This window comes from Orcinus orca, chromosome X (genome assembly GCF_937001465.1).
Source record: "Orcinus orca chromosome X, mOrcOrc1.1, whole genome shotgun sequence".
NCBI lineage: Eukaryota > Metazoa > Chordata > Mammalia > Artiodactyla > Delphinidae > Orcinus > Orcinus orca.
The window spans coordinates 95,593,801-95,616,555 of NC_064580.1; the positions used below are offsets into that span (position 1 = coordinate 95,593,801).

At 40.6% G+C, this 22,755-nt stretch overlaps 1 protein-coding gene across 1 annotated transcript in view; it reads right to left on the bottom strand.

The window, feature by feature from the left end:
• GUCY2F (guanylate cyclase 2F, retinal) overlaps positions 1 to 22,755 on the bottom strand; it is a 90,564-nt gene that overhangs the window by 41,903 nt on the left and 25,906 nt on the right. The window contains exons 4-8 of the mRNA XM_004281529.2: positions 19,059 to 19,413; positions 17,601 to 17,685; positions 13,466 to 13,562; positions 9,314 to 9,445; positions 3,975 to 4,064 (exon numbers count right to left, since the gene is read on the bottom strand). Of these exons, the coding sequence (XP_004281577.1) occupies positions 3,975 to 4,064; positions 9,314 to 9,445; positions 13,466 to 13,562; positions 17,601 to 17,685; positions 19,059 to 19,413 (759 nt within the window). The remainder of the gene's footprint in view (positions 1 to 3,974; positions 4,065 to 9,313; positions 9,446 to 13,465; positions 13,563 to 17,600; positions 17,686 to 19,058; positions 19,414 to 22,755) is intronic.

Sequence of the window (22,755 nt, forward strand, 5' to 3'; positions counted from 1 at the left end):
ATTGCCGTAGCTCTAGTGGGTGATGATGGTGGCTTGGACCAGGATGGTAACAGTAAAAATAGAGGAAGAGAACATTGGACTTTTAAGGAAAATGGAGAAGCTCTGAAATACAGGTTGTAGAAAGTGAATTAACTAATGAAGTATTATAATGGACTTAAAGGATAATTTTAAGGGACATTTTAAGATGGAAACAATATACCTTGTTGCATGACTTTCTGCCATAATACTCAGCTGTTCAGATGCAGGCACAAAGAAAGTTAAGAGTTAGGGTCATCCTGAATATGAGTTTTATGTGTGTCCAAAAAGACAGAAATAAGAATGTGTTCAAACGGTCAACTATGAAATCGAAGGTGGGCATGAAAGAAGATAAAAGAAGGGCTTGTGGGATGGGAGAAAGTAGAGGTCAGTAGACAGGAAGACCCAATGTAAAATATAGGCACAGTTGAAAGAAGAGAAGGCTATAGTCAGAGAGTGTGATGTTTGAATCTATGATTTTGGAAGTGAAGCATTTTCAGTAGCAATTATAGATAATGACAAACCCCAAGGTATAATGATAGTAGTGGATGGCCAAAGTGAAATGGAAGAGAAGATGATTAGAGATTATATGGCAAGGAACTAAATAGCCAAGGTATTAGAAGGTACAAGGAGTATGCCACTCAGTTCCAGATGATGGGAAAGAACATGAGACTGGGAGATAGATACAGCCTGATTTTCCTGCATACGTCTTTGGAGAAGTTGGGACCCTAAAAGATGTTGGAAGTCATCAGTTCTTTGGCCTTCTGACTCCAGCTGTTTCCCTTTAAGGAATATCTATCTGACTGTACACGACTCCCTTCTATAGCTGGCTCACCAAGATGTGCTCTCCAGTCTGGCCCCTGATACTCAGTCCCAAAATTTTAAAATCATGAAGGCACATAGTAGTCAAAGCAGTGCTAGACTCACAGTGATAGCATCATCAGATCCACTTCCTGCTTCATAAAAGTACTAGAAAGGAATTAGGGCCTTTCACATGGTAAATTCTGGAAAATTGGCCTTCACCCTAGAATTGAGTTACTATCTGCACCTGACATAGTAACACAAGTTAGTAAGGGGACACAAAAAGATGTCATGAGGATAATGGGAGCCAGTTTTCTAACTGTTGGAGAAAGGAGTTAACAAATACGGAAAGGGAAAGGATAGAATGAACTCTGTGGCATTCAATTACAATTGGAGGTATTAGATGGATGATAGATAGATGATAGATAGATAATTGAATAAAATTAAAACCACTGGTATAAATGTATGAATAAATAAATAAACGGTAGAGAAGGTAAGGCTCTTTCTTACAATACAGAGCCAACAAATAAACATAGAAAGAATGCTAGAGTTAGAGAATCATCAATGGATGCTAAAATTAGTAGGTAAAAATTTGATCCAAAAAACAGGCTATTTATACAGACTCAAATTATCTCTCTACAAATTATGTATTAATCACAATGAGGAAAAAAAATAACAGTAGCTCTACAGTGGCAAAATCTGGTAGACACCACCTAAACCAAGCAATAAGAGTTAATATCACTAATAATGGGACAACCAACATTATGTGCTTCCTAATACAAAGCACTGAAAAGAACACTGCATCACTTCTGTAGCATTCTGGCTGAAGATGCATAACCTAAATCTAACCAGAAGAACATGGAAAACACCCAAATTGAGGGACCATCTACAAAATAACTCAGCTGAATTCTTCCAAAAATATCAAGATAAAGAAAAACAACAACAACAAAAAGCTGAGACTCTGTTTCAGATTAAAGGCAACTAAAAAGACATGACAACCAACTACGATGTATAAACTTGGATTGGAAGCTGGCCCAGGGAAAAATTAGCTATACTGTATTATGACTAATGATAAAATTAAAATATGAGCAGTAGTTTAGGTAATATTACTGTATCAATGCTAAATTTTCTGATTTTGATGATGATACCATAGTTATATACAAGAATGTCTTTGTTTTTAGGAAATAAACACTGAAGTATTTAGAGGTAAAATGGTATGATGTCTACACCTTACTCTCAAATGGTTGAGAAAAAAAGAATATATAGTCAACCCTCAGTATCCACTGGGGATTGATTCCAAACCCAGGAGGATACCAAACTCCATGGACGTTGAAGTCCCTTATATAAAATGATACAGCAGTACTTTGAATTCTCCCTTGAAGTGGTTGTAATATCTTCCTGATTCCCTCATATATTTAATGATTTAAACAAAACCTTTGACATGTATTCATTTTGTATTTGTGCGAGAATCATGATTTTATCCTCTAAAAAAATAATAGTTAACACATAATATTGGTTGTTATCAAACAATGTAATAAATACTTGTCAACTTAAAAAAAACAAAAATAAAATAAAATAGTACAGTGGGCCCTCCGTATCCGTGGGTTCTGCAGCTGCAGATTCAACCAATCTGAAGTTGGTTAAATCAAGGGGTGCCGAACACATGGACTCTGAAGGCCGACTGTACCTAAATTTATAAATAGAGAATGAAAAGCACTAGGAAAAATGTAAACAATTGCTGAATCTGGGTAGGATATACAGTAGTTCCTTGAATTATTCTTGCTGCTTTGCTGCAAGTTTGAAATTATGTCAAAATTTTAAATTACCCAAAAAAAGGTATCATGGACACACTCTACCTTGGGTCTTCTTATTTCCATACTTCTAGTTTATCAGCTGCCCCAGGTTTGGCATCGTTTGGCTCCATACTTTGGATCTAGCTCTCTGTTTAGCATCCCAGATCATCAAACCAGTGTGGGACTGCTTATTCTAGCTCTGACCTTAGTCACCCCTTCTGGATTCATCTCTCATTATTTTTCCTTCAGCTCCAGGCATCAGCACCACATGTAAGGGAAATACCAAATCATAACATCTCATTCTGATCCATGAGGCACATTGGGTCCCTCATGGGCTGCACCTCTTCCATTTCCCCATTTCCCTTGTTTTCTCACTTGTACAGCAGTCTGGATGTAGCAGGTGTCTCATTCAAACCTATTGGATTGATTTGAACTTGCCTGATTCATAAATGTGAAGAAATATATCATTATCTTCTAGAAATCCCACTTTCATGAGTCTGAAGGAACCAGAGACAGTCTCCGTAAATCTTTTATGAACTCAAAGTTCAAGGAGGAGTCAATTTTAAATGGTTTGAGAGGAAGCATCATCATCTCTGCCTTATGTACAGACTGCTTCCTTAAACAAACTATCCAAGGACTTTTTTTTTTTCTTTTTTGCGGTATGCGGGCCTCTCACTGTCGTGGCCTCTCCCGTTGTGGAGCACAGGCTCCGGATGCGCAGGCTCAGCAGCCATGGCTCACAGGCCCAGCCGCTCCGCGGCACGTGGGATCTTCCCAGACCGGGGCACGAACCCGTGTCCCCTCCATCGGCAGGCAGACTATCAACCACTGCGCCACCAGGGAAGCCCCCAAGGACTTTTTTAATATAATTGGTGGCATTGGGAAATCACCATTTTTCTTATGTAAATAGAAATTACCAGATGACTTTTCCAGGCCTGGCAAATGGAGATTTTGAATGATTATGGGATATGTACTTAATAATAATCAGATACCTACCATTTTACGAAGAAGCTATATGTCAGGAAATGTGCAAGATGTTTTACGTGTATTATCTCAACCCTGGGAAGTAGACATTAATATACTCCTTTTACAAATAAGGAAAGTAAAGCTCAGGGAGTTTAGGTGACTTTTCCAAGTTAATATATCTCTTAAGTGGTAGAGCTGAGAAGTGAATCCTTCATGTCTTTCTGACTCCGGAGCCCATACTTTTGCCATTGCATCATACGGTCGTAATGAGTCAGTAGCTACCCTATAGTTTCCCTGCACTGATCTGTTAAAGGATCTTCCTAACAGCTGGTATTAGTTACTTTGGAGAAACGATTGGTGGTTTCAGTGGGAATATATATAAGAGAGGGTTTCTCATACCATTTCAAACATATCACTTGCACTTGATTTGATGGATTTAATGTCTCCAAAATCTCCAGAGGGGAACTTTTTCAGCCACACCCAATCACCCTAGAAAGAAAAGGTAAAAATTGTTGGTGAGCCTTAGTTGCCAGCAGCTTTAGAGCAATGTCCCTTCCACATGAAGAGTCTATAGTTAGACCATCAACCTAAACAAGCGTTGTTCCTCCTCTCTCACCCTCCACCCCATGGACATTCTGTATTCAGAGCTAAAAAGGAGGTCACACAGAGAAGTTAAAGTTTAAAGTTCCAATTAACTAAAGCAGGGCAACAATTGCAGGGATGCAGATGCCATCAAAGGAATGATACTGCTCTCTGCAACGACTTCCTCAACTAACTGCAGAAAGTCCCGGGTCATTTCACTCATTCATTGCTAAGTGATGTAGCACCAGGTTTCCTGCGATTAATGGTGATGGTTAGTGGTTGCAATTCTCACTGCCTTGAGGCGTCTATGTCGAGAGATGTAGGGCAGGAGATGTAGTGCAGCAAATGTTTCCTGCATTTACCTTGATCCATTTTTCTCTCGTGGGACAGGTCATTTTGGGAGTCTGTTATGCTTTAATCATAAACTGATTGGCTTAAACATCGATTAAACATTTTTTATTTGGATGTACAAATGTACTACCATAGTAATAGAGTAATCTAGACTCTTTCAGAAGTCTATTTCTGACTTTTTAAGCACAAAACAGCTATTTCTAAGGCTGCTGTCGAGTCAAAAACAACAATTATTTTACTGTCTTCACTTTAACGCCAGTGCCTGATAGATAATTTTCTTCTACGTGCATAGCCTCAAGGATTCGTCAATCACCAAGCCCTATTTAGTTTCTGTCCAGCCCAAATCTGAAAAAAGCAACACACAGATTCCTTTTTCTCTGTAATAATAATAATAATGCCTTACATTTGCACAGCGCTCTCTCCTCTTCAAAGTGCTTTCACGTCTATTACCTATAGCCTGGAGATTCCATTTCAGGCTGCACCAATTTGTCATCAAGTAGAGATAATAAAGCAGAGAGCTCTGTACAGTCAAATTCCGAGAATAAGAGAGTGTAGCCACTCTCTTATTATGGAATATATCCAGCTGTGGCACTACATCTGGAGACCAGCCGGAGGCAAAGGCTAATAATGGGAGCTGCAGGCATCTGAGTTACTCGCCATACTGGGTGTTAGAGGGTATCTTCTGGCCAAGGAGCTCAAAACCCTTTAACTAGGAAATGGCTTCTAGAGACCTTCAGCAGCTGAGCAAAACTGTGCCAGCCAGGCTCACGCCCACAAAATTCAGAAAGGTAGTCCAGGACCAGTGCCTGTCTGTAGCAGATTGGTCAAAGTACCAAAGGCAGCTTTCCTGGTCTCTTGCCCAGCAATTCCCTGAGTGGGGCCCTAGACCAGTTACATCATAGTCACTTAGGAACTCGTTAGAAAGGCCCATTGTAAGGCCCCACAAAATCTAAAGGATTTTGCCCTTTAGAGAGATCAAAGGCTGAGGTTTAATCTGAAAGAATAAACTCTAACTGGGAATTTACAGTCAGCCCATGTGTGGGTTATACACTGATGTGTATATAGTAAAGCCTTCCCAGCACGTTTGCAATTATATTACATGGACCATGGTCACCGCTAGCTTCTACGGCAACTTTGTGCTAATTAGCAAAGGGTGCTTTCCCTCAAGTAAAAAAATAATGTGAGAATATTATTTTGCAGCCTGTGGCAGCCCTGTGATGTTGGGCAGCAGCCCCAGCTGTATATATCTGTGCATGTACCACACTCTCATTGACTCATACATCCTCCAGACACCAGGGAAAACACTCCACTAGCAGCTTCAGTATTCTGCGTACCACCAAGCCCTGCCTGCCAGGTAAGGCCTCTTTGTCAGGCCCGCTACCTCATTCCAGAACTAGGCTGAGAGGCCAGAATCTCTTTGCTCACTCCTGCACCACTCTCATATACGTTACTATATGTCTACAATGTGAATAGTACCCTCTTAGAAGTGGTTCCCTTGTGCAGTGTACAGCCTGAATGTCACTACTGGCGGCCCTGACTCTGCCTATAGCCAGTGCCTAATACCTTCTTCCTGGAGTCCGCCCTATTGCAGATACGGGTCCGCTTTCTCTCTTGCTTATTAACTTTTACAAGTAGTTAAGCAGAGCTTTTTTTCCTCCCGAATCACCAAATTTGAGGGCTTCATATTTAAAGTAATTGAAGCCTGAAGAGATTAAATGACTTGCCCAAGGTCAGAAGGTTAGGTAGTAACAGAACCAAGGTCTTCCATCTCCCACTTTGTTGCTCTTTCCTCCCATGGGCTTTCTTTGGTTTGGGGGATTTGTGTGTGTTTGTTTCAAGATTTAAACAATTCTCATGAACTTTATAAGCAAATGTTTATTAAGTCTGTGTGTATCCTACTTTATGAGTAATGAGGAAAAGGGAGGATATGGGCCGGTTTTATCTTTACCGTGCATGCACTATTTGTTTTGTTTTTTCTTTCAAGAGAAAGAATGATAAAATACTTCACTCATCATTCACTTTTTAATTAAGAGGAAGAAAGTTTTTAGAGGTAATTTAAAGTCCATCAGTTTTGCACTAAGGCCCTGTTGTATTAACTAAGAGTCAAGAGAATTAAGTTCTAGACCTGGCTTTGCCTCAAATTCAGGGGTGGTCTTAGGGTAGCTACCTCATTGACCTGAGCCTCAGTTTCCTCACTGATAGAGCTGGACGACTTAGATGATTTCTAAGGTCCTTTTCAGCTTTGATGATCCAATTCTGTGATGAGAGAGAAAAGATGGTTGGTGCAAAGGAGAGGAGTGGAGAGAGAGCTATATGGGATATAGAAGGTGGGAAGATAGAAAAAAAGGCTCTGGAAAAGAGAGATGAATGGGGAGGGTGTGCGGGGGAGAGACAGAAATGAGACAAAGAGCAAAACACAGGGAGAGGTTGAGGGACAGAAGGAGTCAGAGAATGAAAAGGGAGGATCAGTTCAGTGGGTCCTCTCTGAGTGTGTCAGGATTGCACTACTGCCCACCTCACCCCCTCTCCCCTAGACTGTGGCTATTAGAACAGATCCTGACACGTCCCCATTGCATCGGCCAGTCATTGCTCTTTCCCCAGCAGTCTGCTCAGCCGGCTTTCCTTTTACATCTCACAGAGTATCTCTGAGATAAGGGCTGATTTTCCTGTACAGTTCCGAAGGCTATGCATCTGTGTGTCCCAACAGAGTGTGAATCTGTGTCAGTGTATTACAATGTTATGGCATGTCCTAAAGAAGCCTGTCCTCTGTTATTAGGTATCTGCTACTCCAGGCACATTGTCTGGAACTTCCACACCTTCCAGTAAAAATTCTTATGAAAATTCAGTTTATTCTAAACAGAAACTAGATAATGAATCTTTAAAACACTCCTAATAGAGGGCTGTTTCAGAAGGCACACTGGACCTCTTTCTTTGGTCTGTTGATTCGATTGACTACCGCTCTCTCCCGGAGTCCCCGTTAGCTCTAGCTAGGCAGTTTTCTAGCTTCAACTGTCTTCCTTTACACCCTGCCATCAGCCTACTCTTGACCTCATGGCGTGGTATCATTCTCACTAACACCTTCCTTTTGTGCAGATAAAGTCCTCCTTTGGCCTACACAGTTCAGAAACACCCATGATCTGACTGACCAACAACAGGCATTATGGGAACTAACTCAACTGTCTGCTTCCTTCCAAAGTGAGGAAATATCTGACAAATTCTTAAAGGCCAATTACATACAGATGTTTATTTTCTCCCTTCTTAATTCTACACTATCACCTTCCAGCTCCACCAAATAAAACATACCACAATTAAACACATAAATTCTTCCACAGAATCAGAGATTCATAGCATATCTGGGCCAGAAGAGGCCTTACTCTTAGTTCAGCAATTCTCAACCCTGGCTGCACATATAGGGGAACTTTTAAAAGAAATACCAATGCCTGGGCCCACCCCATACCAAATGAATCAGAGTTACTATGCCTGGGCATAGGTATTTTTTTAAGTTTCCCACAGAGATTCTAAAGAGCAGCCAAGTTTAAGAATTTAGTCCAACCCCTCAATTTACAGATGAAAAACCGAGAGACTGCCATAGGTATTGAGATTTACTTCAGAATCTTAGAGATGTCAATATATTTGTAAAGCCATCAGCCCCATTCCATTTGACATTCAGAAGATTATCTTGAGATTATCTTGCCTTTGGTCTTTGAGAGAGTAGAACTGTCAATTCCCCAATACCTCAAGTTTACATTTGAATCAAATCTCCTCTTTGATTAAGTTAAGTTCAAGGCAAGATCCAGAGGTTTCCTGCTCCAAATTTAAGTCAACACACTTCAGGTACACTGAGAAAATATATGCCACGCTAATCTTGGTGTTTTTATGTAGCTATAAATTATTTATCCAATGAAGGAGAGCATTCACTTGGAAAATCCAATGGTGGACAACCTAAAAACTCATTCTGGTCTGTTTTGGACTTTCTTTGTAGTTACTATTGAAGTTGAGAGTGTTTGCTGCTTTGGGGAGTACCTTCAAACAAAACAAGGAAACCATACTGGGAAGGCCTTACTTAGGAGGGACAGAAAGGCAGTCTAGTTTCCCTTTTACCCCCTGCTTAACTCTTTCCTGCTGAGAAGAAACAGTTCGTCTCTCTAACTGATGCAAGATTTGTTCTGGTTGCCAAATTCCAGTATCTTAGAACAAGGGGTTGGGGGTGGTCTCTTAAAGCTTGAAAGACAGAAATTTAAGTGAAATAAAAAGGATTTCTATTTTAGACATCAGAAGGTAACCTTTTACTGCAAGAGGAAGTACAGGCTGAGGAAAGGAAAGAAATGAATAATTTTTTAAAGATTTCAGTAATATCAGAGAATAACAGGTAAAGGAAGAACAAGCAGTATTTGAAGGGAAGAGCTTGCCCCAAGCCTTACTCTATATAAGCATGTCTCTAGACATCCCATCACAAACAGTTCACTCAGGAAGTCATTTCTTCTATTATTATATCTATGTCTTCTGGAATAAGTGACATGGTTAAGTGTTTGGGCCTCACAAACTTTTTTCTGCATTCATAGTAAATACATGGTGTTGAAAGATCAATGAAGTTGGAAGTAAGTAGATTAGCTGCCGAGGAAAATCATCGTCAAAAATGTCAACCAAACAAGTCTGTAAGGGGATAATGGACAAAAAAACTTATCAAAAGGAAAGACTTACCAAAGGCCTCAATATTTTGGCACAAAGACTAAGTAAGTCCTACGTCACTGTCTCAATTTAAAACCCAAGAAGGCAGCAGATTAGATAGCTGTTGGATATCCTACCTCATAAATTGCTATGTTGGAGTTTTCATAGATAGCTGGAGTTAGACTCCCTGAAGAAAAGGAGAGTCTTGGGTACCTTCCACTTTGGACCTCCGACGTGATCTGGAAGCTTACACTGACACGACTTCCTCTCTGTGAAAGGATTAGAAAAGAAAGTTTATGAACAAAATTATCGTGATTAAGGACAGAGCATTGAGCTATGGTATAGACACTATGCTTACATGGTATTCTTTTTCTTTTTTAATTCCTAATCGAGTAACTCTATGAGTTGAGCTCTATAAACCTGAGATTGATTAATTTTTCCTATCCCCAGCATTTTTTAATGCTAGGATTGGTTCTGTGCTTCACCTCCGTATACCACAATTCACCTCCATATACCACAAAAGAAAGGCAAAGCTTTGCAGATATTTCCATCTCCTAGAGAAGATTAGAGCCATGGATTTTGGGGGACAAGAAAGAACGCCTGTCATAATTTAATTTGGGACCCTCATTTTATAGACAAAAATGAGAAAAAGATGAGAATCTAACATTTTGAAAAAATCAATAGAAAAATTAGGACAGAATCCCACTGTTCTGGCTCTTAGGCCTAGCTCTTTATGTTATACCATCTTGAATGGCATCCTTTTTTGTACAGGCAAGATTAATGGCAGAAGATCTCTCAGAAAGCTATAAGATGGTAGAGAGTGAGAAGATCATCTGCCCATGATTTATAAGTCTGATGTTTAAATAGGCCAAATTTCTTATTCCTTTATTTGTTAATTAGTACACATAAGTCTGATAAGAGAGGGCTAGGAAGCGTACAGTTGAATGACAAAAGGAAGGGTTATCTCCAATCTGTGTTAACTTTTAAAATTGAACATCTTCAACTGAACTTAATATCTTCAACTGAACCAGCAGATGTACTTCATGTGAAGAAATAATAAGTCAGCAAGTTCCTCATATCCTTCTCCACTTCTCTAAATATACCTTTCTTAAAATTATAGCAATTCAGAGTTAGCAGTTACATTTGGTATTGTCTAGGCCATTCCCCACCACCAACTCCAACACTCTCATTTTACAATGAAGAAACAGAGACCTAGAGAAGGACTTAGGGACTGGAAGAGGAACGTAGATATTATGTTTCCGGTCTTGTGTTCTTTGTACCACATCATGCTTTGTTTCTCTCTTGCTTGCCAATAAAAATTAATCTTAAGTAGTTTCACACACTCTGCCCTTAACAGTCTTTAATAAACTGAAGATCACCAGTTGATTTAGCCCCGAGTTCAGTTCATTCTACCAAGACAAGACAATCACAAAGCTCCAAGGCAATAGTAAACTATACTTAGCCCCTAATGTGTTGAAGTCCCAACAGCTCAAGATTCAGACAAGGTGGAAAACGACTCTTCACATATCCCTTGCATCAACCTGAACTCTCCTCAACAGAGCAAGGCCAGAGAGGAATCCACTTCCCTTTCATTCTTTATTTTCATATCTCAGCAGGAGCACCTAGATCTGTATATTGAGATATAAACCTCTCCATGAAGGGCAAAGGAGAAAGCAAGAGAATCTGCCAAAATCCACATATATTTGGGCTTCAGCTTCACTTTCTTCTGAAAACTTCCTTTCCTGACCTGACTTCTACTGACCTGCCAATTTTTCTAGACTGAATTAATTTTTTATTCACCAAGAGTTTACACTTTCAGACATTCCATTTGGATGGAATTCTTGCCTTGGCTTCTTGACTGATTAGACACAGCCAGCTGCAAGTTTGTGACTACACAGCAGTTAAGGAAAATATATGCTCCCCTTATCTTCTTCCATAAGAACCCATGATACAAGCCAAGTGCCACAAAGGATCTGGAGGCCAAGGGCTATGTTCTTCTAGGTAATGCCATCCCTTTCCACCTGGGCCAATATAGCAAAGAAAGAAGGAGGAGGAGAAGAAGAAGAAGAAGAAGAAGAAGAAGAAGAAGAAGAAGAAGCAGCAGCAGCCCTGTAAGGCTATCTATCCCTGTTGCTATTAATTTTTATCACTCATATGGTGAGAAGTGGTGATGATTGTTTTTTTTTAACTCTCATTATGTCAGAATTTATGCACAAGTAAAAGAAAAGATCTATTATCATGAACAAGATTTTAAAACCTTGGGCACTTTGCTCATCTGAAGGTAGCACTATTCTGCTATTTATGGTGATTTTGTGAGAACTGGTATGAAACCCAAATATATTTTGTGTCTCAGTAGGAAAGAGAGAAGGCATAGGTGGAGGAGGTTTTATATTTACTGGACTACTGCAAGGCCTATAAAAAGGAGAGGCTAATTCAGTCCAAAATTGAGCTATGTTTATTGTTTTGACACTTTAGACCCAAAACATCTAGTTATATTGAATATGACAAATCCAGACAAATTCCACCACTTGAGTTCCAGTGTCCTCTGGTGGCTTCAAAAATAGAGACTAACATCAATAAGTTTTGATGGCATAAGGGTAGAATGTAGCTTTCAGCCACAGTGATCATTTTGGCATTCAGCAATACATTTCCAGGAACATGATATCAACCTTACAAAAGGATCTGGTGATTTAAACAAGTAAGAGTTAGGGTTGTAATTGAGACTTAAAGCAAACAGCTGAACTTTTCATTTGATTCCAAATGCACAGGGTATTATCATGTAAATCCACTCTCACCCAGCCAACTAGTTAAAGCATACCTTTTAGTGTCACATTTAGGCAAGTGATCAGTTCTGTCACAGAGATAATTAATTCTCAGATCTGGTATGCTGGTGTAGCAAAAGTAAATAGCACATAAGAACAATGTGAGGTGTGGGAATCCTCTCCCTACGCCCTGCCACCACCATACTAGAATTTGCAAAGACTAATGTCTTTATTTTGACCACATATACTGGGCACAAAGAGGCACAGTCTCCTACTACTAGCTGCATTGGACAAAACTCTTCCCTACACATTTTCTTTTCCAAGCTTTTGTTTGTGCTGTTTTCTCTGCCTAGGAGGCCTATAGGGGTGAGGCAGGTAATATAAATTGATGAATTAAGTTGAGTATTAAGACAATAGAGAGTGATGGGAACTGTGTCAAACTGCAGACACCATTTTTGCAAATTCTTCCCAAAATGGCAACTACTGAAGAGTTTCAGCCAGTTGCCACAATGATGCCCAAAGTTGATAGATCTTTCAACCTATAAAGAACATCCAGAAGTCCAGGTTTTTATGTATAATCTCACAATTCCAAAATTCTGGCTATAATTTTTTTAAACCATAAATGTCAGACAAAAGTGGTTACCAGTTTGTGACCTGGGACCTAGACAAATCCTCTCCCGCCTTCTTTAAGACCCAGATTCGGTGCTGGGTCTCTAAGAAGCCTTCCTCCACTGATCTATCTCCTCTTAAGTTCTACCATATTTCTAGTGTCCTTTGTGCAATATGGCATCTACCAACTCGTATGGTATGATTTGTCTCTCTGACTTGACTGTAATCTCCATGAAGGCAGGGACTACATGCCATCTCTTACAAAGCCTAGCCCAAGGCCAGGACATAGTGGCAGCCACTCAGTGAAAATAGCCAATTACGACACAATCACAATCAGAAGAGGACCCCTGGTGACGCTTAACTTTCTTTCACTAGTTGATTCATTCACCACTTTTAAGAGCACCTATTACACTATCAGCACCACATCAGGTGCTATGGGCTAACATTAAAACAAAAAAGATGTACCTCCACCATTGAGGAACTAGCAATCACATGTTGAGTCCAAATGTACAAACAAGGGCTATATGTAGTCAAAGCTACACTATTGCTCAAAGTGCGCTGCATCACTTTCTCAAAACTAAGACAGCACTATCCAATAGAAATGTAACATGAGCCACATATGTACTTTTAAGTTTTCTAGTAGTCACATTAAAAAACCTAAAAAGAATCAGGTGAGGTTAATTTTAGTAATATATTTAACCCAATATATCTAAAGTATTATCATTTTGACATGTCATTAATATATTTTAAAATTTTAATGAGATATTTCACATTTATACTGTCTTCTAAGTCCAACGTGTATTTTACTCTTACAGCACATCTCAGTTCAGGCTAGCTACATGCCAAGTGCCCAACAGTCACTTGTGGCGTGTGGATACCAGCTTGGGCCGTGCAGTAAGAGCAAGGGATGCTCCTTACCTTACTGCCAAAGTGGGGGTTGATAAACGTCACATCCTCCAAAGTCAGTAGAACTCTGTTGGGTCCTTTAATCAACTGGATTTTATTTATACGACGTCTGAAAGAAGCATACAATCAGAAGGTCACAGGGGGCTGGATGTTTTGCAAACCAGGGGTAAATTTGCCCTATGATAGAAGTTTAAAATATACAAGATAATTGGGAGAATAACCACACATAGATGTTTACCACAGTATCCACAGCAAAGAGAGAGAACGAGCCTGGTCCTCATAACTTGCAATGTTACAAAGACCAAAAGAGAAAAGTGAAAATGCTATTAAAGAGGTATCAAAAGGGAAAGCGCTGCATGGGGATGGTATCTCAGACTCATAAAACAGTGATTCCACATCAAGGGTACATTCAAAACAACACCTCTGAATACTTTTAAAGAACTCAACAACTTTTCTCATATGCCATAGTATATATTCTGATAATACCAAGGCCAAGAATCATTAATCTCCATTTTATAAATACAAAAAAACACATTAAAGAAACAAAACAAAATTAAGCAAATTATGTGAGATTCCATAGCCTGAGGCAGAGCTGGGACTTGAATCCTTGGTGTCTGGCTGTGGGCCCAGATTTCTGCCCACAGACCACTTGTCTTGCAAAGTTGCATCTGTACGTTGCCAAAGCAACAGGTTGAAAAGTGGAAAAATTCAATCAGTTGGTTGCTTTGTCTACATGATTCCAAACAAGTGGGCTGACTGAGGTTTTTTTCCTTTGACTGAATTGGTCTCTTGTTTAAAGAGTCTTGTCTCACAGTTTAAACCTGATTCTCTCCAAACATGTCCATTAATTTGCGGTGAATGCAATTATTTCTTACAGATCAATTACTAGACACATAGGAGTTTATGATGTCTACCCACACAGCCAGGTGGGTCCTCAGTTGAGCTAACTGAGCAACCTGAGGACCTGAAGGGAACCTTGGATTAGTCCATGTGGTTGTTTTGTTCTGTTTTGTCTTGGGGGCTCTGATCGCTACAGTTTGGCTTCACTTTTTCCATAACCCCTTAATGGTCACCCTGTGGAATGTATTAAAGCCGACAGCCAGAATGGGGAAAACAACCACTGAATGAAACTGCTTTGTCAAGTTGCTCTAAGAAGTCTACAGTGTCACTGTAGCTTTAAGTACCGGCAACCCAGACAGTTTTTCTCAGTGATTCTACTGATTTGTAAACAAACAATTAATGTGTTTCTAATTGTCTGCCAACAAATATGTCCCTTATCACTGTGGGAGCTGCTGCCCTGCAGAGAAAATTAAAAGAGCCCTGTAGTGAATTCTTGGGTAGAGCACATGAATCTTTTGGCAAAGTAAAGCATCACTCCCTAACTTATCTATTTCATATGTGCAGTGAATTGTCTTAAAACAGGCACACCTGTAAAAATAATCATGCTACAGAATACACTCTAGTAGAAAAAATACTGGACTCTCAATCCAGATTCTGTCATTAATTAGCCAGATTACCTTGGATAAATAATTTAACCTCTTCATGCCCCAGTGTCCTCATCTATCTCGCCAGATAATAGTCCTTGCATTACTCGCTTTATAGAGTTGTTTTGAAAATCAAATGAGATAATATATGTGAAAGTGCTCCGAAAAGCGCGAAGCACTATGAAAGTATAAGAGCTCATTATTTTCATTATCATCATTAGTATTACAGAGCACGGGAGAGCTTTATAGAAAGGCGAGGCAATCTGGTTCAGAGTAGGGAGAAAGGAGGAGTTCAAAGAATCCTTTGTTTTGGGGTGGTTGGGTTCTTTGCACGTCTTTCTTTCTGAAGAAAGAAAAAAACTTAAACAATCAAAACACAGAGAAAAGGAAGGAACAGAGAGCCACTCTCCTGCAAGTAATCACCATCTATTACAGAAACTCATCAGCCGCTCAGCTCTTCTGATTGCAGCCGCGGTGGGCAGCGAGAGGCAGGAAGGCAGCAGAGAGAGGGCACCTTTTGTGCTTTGTTAACTGAAGAACCAAGGCCCAAGTGACTCTGGGAAATGATGTGCCTCTCTCCCATCTCTGAGTTTTCTGTGACCACTTGAAGTACCAATTGTCTCACTCATTTTCCTCTCCAATCATTTTCCTCTCCAGTCTTCTTTGCCCTTCAGCCCACAAGATCCAAACAAACCCCCCCCATGACTTTTTTTTCTTTTTTTCCTTCCCTTCCTGAGAATTGCAGGTTAGGCTCACTCTAAGCCCAAAAAACCAGTCCATTCCATGGGAAAGACCAGTGAGATCAGTCATTTGGGGGAGAGTGGGGGGGGGGACTGACAAATAAACAGCTAAGTGATTCCATTTTCCACCTTGCCATGGCATCTTTTGGCATTGGGGAACCAGAGCCTATTACTCTTCAAATCTCCCTAGAGGGGGAAGATTTTGATTGGAGGGCATTTATTTTCACTAAGTATCTCATGATGTTAATTAAATACTTTATTCTTTGGCAGCAGCTAAAGACATTAAATTTCTGTTCTGAGCAGAGATATGTCACAGTCATAGAAACTGAAAGAAAAACTTCCTTTGAACTACACTATTGTCTTTATCAAGTGTGCTTTAACAATGCATAAGCTACCTACTATTTTGTGTGGCTTTATCAAGTTTCTAATACTGGGGAGATGGATAATAGTGGTTTTTCATAGCGATGCTAACATTCTAACACTAAGAGTAACACCTGTTATAGTTTCAATCCAGGATTTTGCAGACTCATTAGAACATCAGAGCTGGAAGGGCTCTTAAAGATCATCTAATCCAATTCCTTCATTTTACAACTGAGAAAATTCTGGCCAAGAGAGATTTAGTGTCTTGTCCAAATTTACACAGCTACTGGGGCTTCCCTGGTGGCGCAGTGGTTGAGAGTCCGCCTGCCGATGCAGGGGACACGGGTTTGTGCCCCGGTCCGGGAAGATCCCACATGCCGCGGAGCGGCTGGGCCCGTGAGCCATGGCCGCTGAGCCTGAGCGTCCGAAGCCTGTGCTCCGCAACGGGAGAGGCCACAACAGTGAGAGGCCCGCGTACCACGCAAAAAAAAAAAAAAAAAAAAAAAAAAAAAATTTACACAGCTACTTAATACACTCTAGACATTTTTCTTCTTGGAATTTTCCAAAATAGCTCCACTCCGTTCCCTACCAAGTTCTTGTCATATTGTTGTTAGGACCACCCCCAAAGAGATAACAAAGGTGTGGTTCGCAGGGTGGAAAGGGTAAAGTGGGAGGGGTATGGCTGATTTCATTTTTCATTTTTCCCAAATCATCCTAATGTGGGGAAGATCCAACTGTTAAAATGCAAAGATTATAAGAAAGGGATGTCATATTAAGCCATCTTCAGCCATTTATCCCTGATCCTGAATTAGTTCATCAGAGTAGTTGGTCATGTATTAGATGATCTGAGGGAGAAAAACAAGGACTTGATGATGTTGACGATCAGCTAGGATAGTTTTTGTCCAAGGAAGGAGGACAGTAAAAATCTGGACTATGATACCCTGGGCAAAAGAGATTACTGTCAAAGTGAGGATCCTGGGCTCCCAACAATCAGCAGGAGAGTCCCACGTGCTTGGGAAGCAGATGAGATTTACTGTTTCTTGAGCACCTACTGTGAGTCAGGTATTGTTCTAGGTACAATACTCGCTTCAGCTTATTTAATCCCCACTACAGTCCTGTGAATTAATACCATTATTCCTAAATCTTAGATTCTAGCCAAAGTCTGCCTAATTCTTGGAACTTGTTAAAATATCCCAGTCCATACCTACCAGTCCATACCATTTGAGGAAGGAAGTGGTTATAGGAGACTCTGCCAGTGGAAAAGGGAGCACAGCTAGGGAGTAGGCAGGCCCTAAAGTATTAGTTCCCTTATTTCATGATAGTGTTGACAGCCAGATCTACTCACAGGGGACAACACTGACAACACAGCTGAGGAAGTTATTCTTGGCATCATGAAAACACTTCACTCTAAATGGGCCGGTGGGGATGGTAAATCACTATGGAAAAAAGAAAATCAGTGGGTCATGTAATGAGGCAATTGTACTGAAACATGACTTCCCAGAAATCAATATTAACAAGGCTATAATGGGCTTGTGTTTTTACATACAAAAAGAAAAAATGTACCTTATAAAGTAAGCAAATCCATTAATAGATAGCAGGGCTATAAGCAAGGCAAGGCAGACCATCACAGCAAAGGCAGGGTCGATGCCTGCAGAGAGGAAGAGGGAGAATGGCATCAGAAAGAGGCTGTAAATAAAGGGCACCACTGAGTGACTCCTCGTGCTTTCTGGTGACTCTAAAATCAAGCTACACCTACCTAACTTAATTCTATTTTTCTCCAGCACAGTCTGTCTTGTTGACTTTATGGACACAGAAAGCAATTTCACTGTTCTGAAGCAAAACCACTCACCACTCTGCCAATAACAAATCACATGAATTAAGGCTGACCCGGGTGTTTCTTTGGAGAAAAAAAAGTCCACGAATGGAAAACTTTGAGTACTTTAAGTTGGACAGCAATAGAGTTCTTGAGAATAAATATATTATCTCATCTGCAAAGGGTATTATGTTGGCTTCATAAAATAAAAGACCTTTTTAATTCACCTGAGCCCATAGACCTTGTGAGCTATAGACGAAAAACGTAACACTTGTCCTTCAAGGGTAAGTCTGTTTTGGATAATTAGTGTTTTCACTAGGATGTAAATTGTCCTCTGTAAAATCTAAGTATTTGGATAGATTACTAAGATTTCAGAGGGAAATATATGATGAGGCAAGTAAAGAGATAGCTGGGTATGTCATGCTAAAACAAAATAGAAGTTGAAGTCTATTTCAAATAGATGCATTTGGTTTTAGAAGGGTGTGGGGTACACTTGCATAGGAATAGTATAGATCCTTCCAAATTTCCCCTCTGGCTCTCAGAGATTGGATGGAGTTTCCCCTCTTCCACAAACTAGAGGAGTTCCATCAGTCAATCAAATGCAAGTATTCATGGGATGCCAACTGTGTTGGGTGGTTGGAGGGTATAAGAATTATTAGCTCTGGTCCCTGCCCTCAAGGAGCAGTCCATTTGGGAGGAAGAGACACAATCAATACACAAGAAACAACTGAAAAGCAATTTTGTGCTAAGCTGTGAGGTACAGACTTTTAGTTCAACGGGAGTTCAGAGAGGAGAGGGTGGAAAATGGTATTTCTGTGGTGGAACCTGATTGAAAGGATTTGGATACATCAAGGGAAGGACAGGTGAATTTTCTAGCAGGGGGAACAGTCACAGATCACAGCCTACAAAAGACCAAGAAAAAGCATCATGCCTTCCTCTTATTAGAAAAACCTCTTTGGGAGTGGGATCCTTTTAAAAACAGGTAGGGGGGGCTTTTAAATTGTGGATGGTTATTTAAGGCTGCAAAGTACCTATCATTGTCCTTATTATTTAAAATTAACTATGTAGAGTGCCAAGATGTTTATGTCACCTAAATGCAAATGACTGATTCTATGAGTGTCCCAGTATTAAAATATGCCTCCTCCTAAAGAGGTTCCCTGTAACCCAAGCTGAGCCAAATTGACTACCATTGATTTTCCATTCCTTACCTCCTTGGCAGATCTTCCCTTCTGCAAACCAGCATTTTGCATCTGCTTGAGGGGGCCTGCCACCAGGGAAGTGAATTGGGGTCTCTCTGAATCGTAGGAGCTCTGTTTCCATGTCCACAGTGTAAGTACTGTGGAGTTCCCATTCTTTCCAGTTGGTGTCCAGGATTACATATTCTGAAATTCCATTTCCATTTGAATCTGTCCTTATCAACTGGTTGAATCCATAGAACTGCATGTTTCTGGAATGCTGAACCAGGCTGGCAGCGCTAGCCCGTCCATTTTCTTTCATAGCATTATTCATGGCTTGTGCAATAAAGTAAATTGAATTGTAGATGGTTCCAAACAACGGTGAAACCTAGTTTTAAAAATTACAATTATCTTGAGCCCTAGTCACCCTAGAGCAATCTCAGAGTGTATTCCAAGCCTGTGTTCATTATTAAGGGCTGCACGTCTGAGTGGAGATGAGCTATGAAGACCCAGAGGAAAAAAAAAAAAACAATTGTTTCTCAGGACTTGCTTGGTTTCTCCCCTGAATTTTTTCTGTTTTTCTCCCCCAGGCCTTCACATCTTTAAATATATCAAATATGACAATTTTATGAGCAAACCAAGTCATACACAATATATTTTTATGCTCCTAAGCTAAGATAGTGATTTAGAGTTATAAAGGGCATTAAAAAAAAAGTATGAAATAGACAAGAGGCACGCAAAGGAAATTGACCAGGTTAATTACTAGTGCATTATGCTCGGTAAAATCTTTTTTTAGACAAGAGGCATGCAAAGGAAATTGACCAGGTTAATTACTAGCGCATTACGCACGGTAAAATCTTTTTTTTTTTTTTTTTTGCGTGGTACGCAGGCCTCTCACTGTGGTGGCCTCTCCCGTTGCGGAGCAACAGGCTCCGGATGCACAGGCTCAGCGTCCATGGCTCACGGGCCCAGCCGCTCCGCGGCATGTGGGATCTTCCCGGACCGGGACACGAACATGTGCCCCCTGCATCGCCAGGCGGACTCTCAACCACTGCGCCACCAGGGAAACCCAGTAAAATTGTTTGGTTGGCACTACTAGAGTGGTAGGTGTATGTGGTAAGACTATAAATAATGTGTCTCTACAGTCCAGGTCTGTGTCCCGACTTAGTTCAAAATGGCTATTCTCGGGCTTCACTGGGGGCACAGTGGTTGAGAGTCTGCCTGCCGATGCAGGGGACACGGGTTCGTGCCCCGGTCCGGGAAGAACCCACATGCCGCAGAGCGGCTGGGTCCGTGAGCCGTGGCCGCTGAGCCTGTGCGTCCGGAGCCTGTGCTCCGCAACGGGAGAGGCCACAACAGTGAGAGGCCGGCGTACCGCAAAAAAAAAAAGGCTATTCTCCTAGACACGTGCTCCCCAGAGAAAGTGAACACTAGAATACAGTTTTAAACATATACCCCAACTTATACACATGCAGACATGCACACTGACACACACACCCACAAATACAGAGCCAAATGTTGTGTATAGAGAGAGTAGGTTTTAATCAAGAAATCCCATCTCCTATTGCTGTGCAAAGTGGCAAAGCTTTGGTGAGAAGCCACTGTAAAGCAACAAGGCTGCTACAATGGACAGCATGACTCTTCCTCTCATATAAATATGGTAAAAGCAACAGCATTTGTGTCCTGTGTCTGATACCCTGCTCATTAACCTGGTAAGTTTATTTTTGGAACAAACCTTGTATTCTTTTTCCAAAAAGGTGGGGAAGAAGAGCAAATGATCCCTCCATGCTTCCTCCCACACTGGCCATGGCTTCGTGGCTTTTCACATTTCACTTCTAGGATGGAGTTCAAGAAAGCTATGGTGATGCCATTTTACTGAGCTTCAGGGAAAGCTGATACTTGCTACTTTGGTTTCATAAGGTCTAGAAAGCTATCCTCCTGTAACAATCTGCATCTGAATAAAAGGGTTTAAAATTGAGTGAATCATTTTTGTGTTAGAAATACAAGTCAAGATGCAGAGTGGTGTAGCAGCTAGCAAGACACTGCCATGCCTTGTAAATGTAGAGCAGAGGGTTTTCAACCCTGGCTGCACATTACCTGAGGAATGTCAAAAATACTAACGCCAAACACAACCCAGCCAACAAAATGAGACACTTTAGGTTAGGAACCCAGTAATCAGTATTATGAAAAGCTCCCCAGGGATTCTAATATTCATACAGGGTTCAAGACCAACAGTATAGAAGAAGACACACTGGCCTGAGGTCTTTTCCTAATGCCAGTATGTTGGGCGAGTTACTTATTCCCTCTCTCTGGACTTCAGTTTCTTCCTCTCTAAAATGAGGATATAGAATCATGAATGTCTAAACCTTGGGAGTCATCTGGTCTAGCGATCTTACTTCCTAGATATGAAAGAGAGACCCAAAGAAGTTAAGTGATTTGTCAAGGTCGATTAGCAAACACTTAGTCCTGTCCAAAATAGTCATAAGATTTTGGTCCATGCCAAAATGTCCTTGAGATTTGGTCATATTTAGTCCTATCCAAAATGTCCATAAGACATTTGGTCCACACCAAAATGTCCTGGAAATTTGGTCCTACCCAAAATGTCCATGAGCATATTTGGTCCATGCCAAATGGTTTTGGAGAGGACCAAATATCAAGGACCTTTTGGCATGGACCAAATGTCTTATGGACCAAATGTTGATGGAAGTTTTGGTCAAGACCAAATATCAAGGACTTTTTGGTGTGGACCAAATGTCTTATGGATATTTGGGACAGGATCAGATGTCCTGCAGTGGTCATGGTCACTCACCTAGGCATAAAATCAGGACTAGAACCCAAGTCTCTTGGTTCTTAGTTTATTTTAGCATTCTTGGTTGAAATAGATGTTCTCTGTGGTCTCTTCTAGTTCTAAACTCCTGTGAAACTTCCCAAATCTTGATCTAGTCCAGGGAGCAAATTTAGCTTGCAGACTTTTTTGTTTGGTTTGTTTATAGTTTCTTCTTAATTTCTCTGATCTTTTAACATTGGCGTGCCGCACAGCTCAGTCCTTGGTCCTCCTCTCTATCTACACTCACTCCCTTGGTGATCTCATCTGCTCTCATGGCTTTAAATACCACTCTATGCCATAAATGTCAGGTTTACACTTCCAGTTATGACCTGTTTCCTAAATTCCAGTCATATAGTCAACTGCTTACTTGGTATCTCTACTTAAATATTAAGTTTCAGTGTACTCAGAATCAAACTCCTGATCTTTACCCCAAATCTTCGTGCTCCATTTATGAGTTTTTCCCATTTTTGTTAAAAGCTACTCCATTCTTCCAGTTGTTCAGGCCAAAGACCTTGCCCCAGTAATAGAGCATCTAATAGCAGAGCAGAAATCAACATCTCAGTCTCCTGAGTTCTATTCCAATGATCTCCCTTCACCACCCTGCTTTAACACACACTATAGATATAGGCATGGTGAATGGATGACATGTGCTGCCACCATGGCATCCACACTTAGTTGCCTAGCACACACTGAGGTCCCTTCAGGGGTTTTTACTAACTCCCCTTCCTGACGTTCTCAGATGATCCATTTAATTGTATTTAGGATTGCTGCAAGAGTCTGCCTGTTTACTGGGGCTTTGGTAGGTTATGACGATAAGTGAAGGCTGGAAGGTAGAGTATAAAATCAATACTAGTAAAACAAATGAGTAAAAAACCACAGGGCAGCAAGACCCTGAGAGCAGGG